General features: G+C 58.5%; 1 protein-coding gene across 2 annotated transcripts in view; it reads left to right on the forward strand.

The window, feature by feature from the left end:
* The window catches only part of MARK4 (microtubule affinity regulating kinase 4), a 30,729-nt gene extending 25,766 nt beyond the window's left edge, over positions 1–4,963 (forward strand). Inside the window, exons 15-18 of one of the 2 annotated variants that reach the window (XM_045845139.1) lie at positions 828–1,106; positions 1,275–1,354; positions 2,276–2,320; positions 3,958–4,161. In XM_045845139.1, coding sequence (XP_045701095.1) covers positions 828–1,106; positions 1,275–1,354; positions 2,276–2,320; positions 3,958–4,022 — 469 coding nt within the window. In that variant the 3' untranslated portion in view covers positions 4,023–4,161. Of the gene's footprint in view, positions 1–827; positions 1,107–1,274; positions 1,355–2,275; positions 2,321–3,957 lie in introns of both variants that reach the window. The other variant, XM_045845138.1, reaches the window with a different exon arrangement.
* Positions 4,964–6,000: the final 1,037 nt, after the last annotated feature.

The raw sequence follows: 6,000 nt of genomic DNA on the forward strand, positions 1-6,000 counted from the left end.
CATTCTTTTTAGACCCAGAAATAGTACCAGGCACTTTGGCTTATATCCCATTGGCCCAGCCATGGTCATATGACCACTGCTAGCTGCAAGGGAGGCTGGGAAATATAGTCTCTGGTTGTGTGGCCTGTGTCCAGTGCTCAGACTCTTAGAGATTTGAGACTATAGGAAAACAAGGAGGATGGATTCTAGGGGAGAGATGGTGGCATCTACCACAGTCAGGGTTCCCTCTTTGAGATCCAGGCTGGTGTGGGGGTCCCTAGAAGGATCAAGATGGGAGGTCTGGCCCCTTCTGTCAGGACTGGGAGGGTGATGGGGCTGGGGGAGCATCCTGGGACAGTTGGCCCACCACTGCCCCCACAGCATCTTGAGAAAGTTAGGAAGAGGGTTCCTTCCTCTTTATTTTCACCTGTTGAAAAATTGCCCTAAGGAATATAGGTCACCTTGATTACGTAGGTACTCCCTCCCCAAGTTTAGGTGATGAGAGTTGTGATAACAGAGTATTCACAAAGGTGATTTGGTTGTTGAGGTTTGGATGGCAAATAGCCAAGGATTTGTCCAGCAGCGTATCTGAATCTGTTCAGTAGCTGCATTTGGAGGAGGAGAGTTGGCTGGGGGCCCACGTGGAGGGGCGGAGTTTGAAGAAGGGCAGCGTGGTGGAGGGAGGCTTCGGAGGGGCTGTTCAGTCCACGGCTTGCACAGCCCGCCCTTTCTCCTAGCTCCAGGCTGGGAGAAGTTTCTGATCTCGGGACAGGACAGTGAAGAATCAGAGGGACTGGGGACTTGGCCGGCCTCGGGTCCCACCCTGACTTGCTCCTCTCTGCCCATAGCTCGGGTACCCCACGGGTGCCCCCCGCCTCCCCCTCCAGCCACAGTCTGGCTCCTCCATCGGGGGAGCGGAGCCGCCTGGCACGGGGCTCCACCATCCGTAGCACCTTCCACGGGGGCCAGGTCCGAGACCGGCGCACAGGGGGTGGGGGCGGTGGGGGCGTGCAGAATGGCCCCCCCGCCTCGCCCACGCTGGCCCATGAGGCCACACCCCTGCCCACCGGGCGGCCACGCCCCACCACCAACCTCTTCACCAAGCTGACCTCCAAACTGACCCGAAGGTGAGTCCCACTGGACATGGGGGACAGGGTCGGAGTGGGGGGCTGGTGGGGCCTAACCTGTCTTCTACTCAACTCTGCTTCCTTTACCTCGACATCATCTCCTCCTCCTCCTCCTCCTCCTCCTCCTCCTCCTCCTCCGTCACCCTTCACTCCCTCCTCGCACTACAGGGTTACCCTCGATCCCTCTAAACGGCAGAACTCTAACCGCTGCGTTTCGGGCGCCTCTTTGCCCCAGGGATCCAAGATCAGTAAGTCCTGTCTGCCCTCAGCTCTCCCGCTCTGCCTCCCTGTCCGCATGTCTGAGCTGTGCGTGCGTGCAGGCATGGGGGTACTCTGTGAGTGGCGGGAGGGGTCGCTTATTCATTTAATAAACAATAGTCCGGCCTCTGGAGCCAGACTCCTGAGGTTTAGGCCCCAGCTGTGCTGAGTGACCTTGAGCAAGTCACTCAGCCTCTCTGGGCTTCACTCTTTCATAAAGATAGTAATAACAGTTGCTCCCTCAGGGGGTTGCCGTGTGGACCAGATGAGGTGGTATATGGGCTGAGCTTAGAGTGTTGCTCTGGAAACTGCTTTGTAAAGGTTTGCAGTTTTGTTCATCGAGCACCTACTGTGTGCCTGGCACCATCCGGGGGCCCTGGGGGAAAGAACAAACTGTGCTCCGGCAAGCCCTGCCCCGGCAGGGCCGGCACTGTACCAGGGAGCCAGACAGTCAGCAGTAAACAAGGCAAACACACAGACTGTCGGGTGGTGACAAGTACTGAGGCGAGAACCAGAGCGGGGCAGGGGGGCCGGGGTGTGGGGAAGGGAGGGTGCTGCTTCAGGTGGGCGGGCCTCGCTAGGGCGTGTCGCTGGTGCAGGGCCTGGGGAGGGGGCGCGCGTGTGTGTCACCCCTTCTTCATGTGGGTGTGTGTCTCTGCCCACCCCCCTCTTTCTTTTGTCTTCTGAACTCTTCAGTATCTTTCCTATGACCTGCACTAACCGTGGGCTCCCGTCTGGGCCTGGAAAGGGCGCTCAGATGCGGGCTCTAGGCCCTTCCCTGCCCAGCTGCAGCCAGCGTGAGGGGCTGGGGCCAAGGCGGGGCGGGGGCCACCCAGAGTCTCAGAGGCAGTGGGTGGGGGGAGGGGGCTCCCTGGGTCTGGATTAAACACTCTGCCCCTCCTCTCCCCTAGGGTCTCAGACGAACCTGAGAGAATCGGGGGACCTGAGGTCACAAGGTGAGTGCATGGGCCTGCCCTTGGCGGCTACCCAGCCCTCCCCCTCTGCCTGCCTCAGACCTCACTTGTCTCAGCACTGCCCCCCACCCCCTTGGCCCTTCGAGGGGACCTGAGACTCATCCTGTGAGGCCAGCTCCCTGAAATGCTCCCATGACCCTCCCTTCTCTACTAGCAACTCTTCCTCTCCCTCCACCAAGTGCCCCTGTTTCCACCCCAGCCCTGAGCACCTTCTCTTGACATTCTTTAACTTCAGGCTACTCCACCTACATCCAGCTCTTCTCCCCCCCCCGCCCCCCGCCCCCCGCCAGTAACACCACCCCTCCTTTCCCCTCATCCGATGAGGCAGGATGGTGGCGGGCAGCTCTGGACCAGCTGGTGGCCAACACCCTGCACGCAGCCCTGGGTGGAACAGAGTTTAGACTTGGAGGGCCAGTCTGTCGTGCTTATTTGGCTCTGCCGTTGTAGGGCAAAAGCAGTCATGTTCCATATGAACACAAATGGAGGTGGCTATGTTCCAATACAACTTTGGTTACAAAAGCAGGCAGTGCTCCACCTTGCCAAGCCCTGCTTTAGCTTGGCACGACATGGTGTAGAGACTCCCAGTGGGAATGAAGAGCTGCCCCAGCACTTCCAACCAAAGTCCCAGAACTGACTCTTCATTGGCTAGGGCTTGGTCACATGTCCAACCAATGCCTGTGGCCAGAGGGGTGGAATGCTCTCATTGGTCAGATCTGGTCATCCTTAAGCCAATCACAGTGGCCAGGGAGGCAGAATGCTCTCATTGGCCAGAACTAAGTGGCTCTCACCCTTGGCACTGAGAGGTGGAGGCAGCCCCATCTGAATCAGAAAGACTAGATCTGCAGTGCTTCTCAAAAGGAACGCCCTTGGCCTTGAGGGAAGATGTCTCTGTTGTACAGGGCCCTCTTGCCCATTACAGACCACCTGTTGTCCCTGATCTTCCTCATACACAACGTAATAAAGGCCCACGGTGCTCCCATCCCAAGACATTGTGACCATCAAAAAGCCCCCAGAAATGTCCAAGTACCTCTTGGGGGGATGACAGTACTGCTTCTAGATGAGAACCCCAGTCTAGAGTGGGGAGACTTGGTCCTCAACGGAAAAGTGACTGTTCTTACCAGAGGGATATATTCATTAAGAAGCAAGCCCAGCTGCCAGAGTAGAGCCCCCAAAGCACACGACAAGGATCAATTTCTTTTTCCCACAAACCAGGGGGCCAGGCTGGGCGGGCAGGGCCATTCAGCCCGTGAGGTCGTTCAGGCATCCGGGTCCTGGCACCACCAGCCCTTGGAGCCCCATTGCCATCATCACTGTTGAGCCTGGCTCACAGGACGGGGGCATGAGGGGCCGGGGCACGCAGTGTCCTCCAGAGGAGGTGACGTGTGTGGAGTTGCATACGCGTCACCTCCATCTGCCTCCAATTCGAAGATGAGGCCTTGCCCGGCTTCAGGGGAGGCTGGGAAATGTCTGGGCATCTGTATGTCCAGCTGGAACTTGGTTACTGGGGTTAAAAGGGGAGGCAGGTTTGGAGGGGACCTCTAGGGATCTGGCCTGAAGCGGGAACAGTAGGGGCCCCTTTCTCTTCTCCCACCTGTGACCTCTTGTATCTCCCACCTCAGTTGCCATCTACCTTGGGATCAAACGGAAACCGCCCCCCGGCTGCTCCGATTCCCCTGGAGTGTGAAGCTGACCAGCTCGCGCCCGCCCGAGGCCCTGATGGCAGCTCTGCGCCAGGCCACCGCGGCCGCCCGCTGCCGCTGCCGCCAGCCACAGCCGTTCCTGCTGGCGTGCCTGCACGGGGGTGCGGGCGGGCCCGAGCCCCTGTCCCACTTCGAAGTGGAGGTCTGCCAGCTGCCCCGGCCGGGCCTGCGGGGAGTTCTCTTCCGCCGCGTGGCGGGCACCGCCCTGGCCTTCCGCACCCTCGTCACCCGCATCTCCAACGACCTCGAGCTCTGAGCCGCCACGGCCCTGGTTCACCTCCTCTTCCTCTTCCTGGTCCCCTTCACTTCTGCAGGAGGGAAAGGGGTCAGGGGGCGGATTCTTCCATGGTCATCCCCGCAGTTGGATTGGACTGGGGGCAAAGGCCGTCTCCTCTGCTGTTCTCCGGGATGCGTGGCTGAGGGAAGAGTGTGTGGGCTCAGAAGGGCGGGGGCGGGGCGGGGGGGAGGCGCCTTCCTGGAGCCTCCAGCCAGTCCTGTCCCTCCGCACCCTGCCATGGAGCACCTGAGGAGACTTTGGGGGCAGGGCAGGGGCAGGAGGAGAAACTGAGGACACTCTTCCATTCCTCCCAACAGTTCACGGATCAGGCCTTGGGCAGGGGCAGGAAGGGTTGCTGAGCCTGACGACTGGAGAATTGGGGGACTGGAAATAGGGGGGTCAGAGAGGCAGATTCCTTCCCCTTCCCCGCCCCCCATGCTCGAACCCCCCTCCCTGCCCCAGGCTGGTGCGGGACACTTTGTACAAATCCTTGTAAATACCCCCATGCCCTCCCCTCTGCAGAGATCTCTCAAGGAGCTGGAGCTGGCGCTGTTGCCTCCGGTTTTTAAGTTATTACATCCCCACCCTCCTGTCTGCCCCTCACCTGCAGCCTGTTTGTCCAATAAACTTAGGAGAGTCCCCCTCCCCCATGCTGACCCCGGGGTGTTCCTTCCCTGCCCTCACCTGCAAGTGAGACCAAGAAGAGGAATGTGACTTTGGGCCGTGGTTTCTCCTCTCTGAGCCTCGGTTTCCTCATCTGCAGAATAAGGGTGGTGGGGTGAGAGGGTCAAGGATGATGGTGGGAGAGGGCAGGGCAGAACTCAGCCTCGTCCGCGAGGCGCCCAGTTCCTACGTGGGACCTCCGTCCACCCACTCACGTGCTCACCCACATGGTATATTGGACTCAGCCACTTCTTACTCCAGTAGTACATTTATTCAATAAACAGTCATTGACCGGTGCCGCCTCCGTGTCAGGCCCCGTGCTGACATGGAGACGCAGGGGCCCTTGCCTGCAGGGGATGGGGCTTACGGCACAGACACTGGAGAAATGATGGCCTCGGGGAGACCTGAAGGGAAAGGAGATTAGGGAAGGCACTGCAGAGGAAGAGGTGCCACGACTGGGTTCTAAAGGATGAGTGGGAGTTGACCAGGTATTGCGTATACCCTAGGCAAAGACCCAGGAGGTAGGGGTGCGTGGTGTATCTCCACAGAACTGTGGGTAACTCCAGTGTGGCTGCTGTGTTGGGGGCAGGTGGAGAATTAGCAAGAGACATGCTATATTAGGACAAATTATCTACACTTAAGGCAAAAGCTATTTGGTTACTTTTTCTAATAATTTTTTTTTAATTCATTTTTACAGAGGGAAGGAGAAAGGGAGAGAAATATCAATGTGTGGTTGCCTCTCATGTGCCCCCCTACTGGAGACCTGGCCTGCAACCCAGCCATGTGCCCTGACTGGGAATCAACTGGCGGCCCTTTGGTTCGCAATCCATATTCAATCCACTGAGCTACCCCAGACGGCCTCAGTTATGTTGTTTAATGGCCCAGGGGTCCGACTTCAGGTATGGCTGGGTCCAGGCAGCAGGCCATCTCACCTTTGCTGCGTTTCATCATGTTTCATACCAGCATTTTTATTCAGTAGACACTCCCTGGTGGCAAAGTGACCCCAGCACTTCCAATCTTCA

This window comes from Phyllostomus hastatus, unplaced genomic scaffold (assembly GCF_019186645.2).
Source record: "Phyllostomus hastatus isolate PE091 unplaced genomic scaffold, TTU_PhHast_1.1 phas_contig_468, whole genome shotgun sequence".
In the NCBI taxonomy this organism is placed as follows: Eukaryota; Metazoa; Chordata; class Mammalia; order Chiroptera; family Phyllostomidae; genus Phyllostomus; species Phyllostomus hastatus.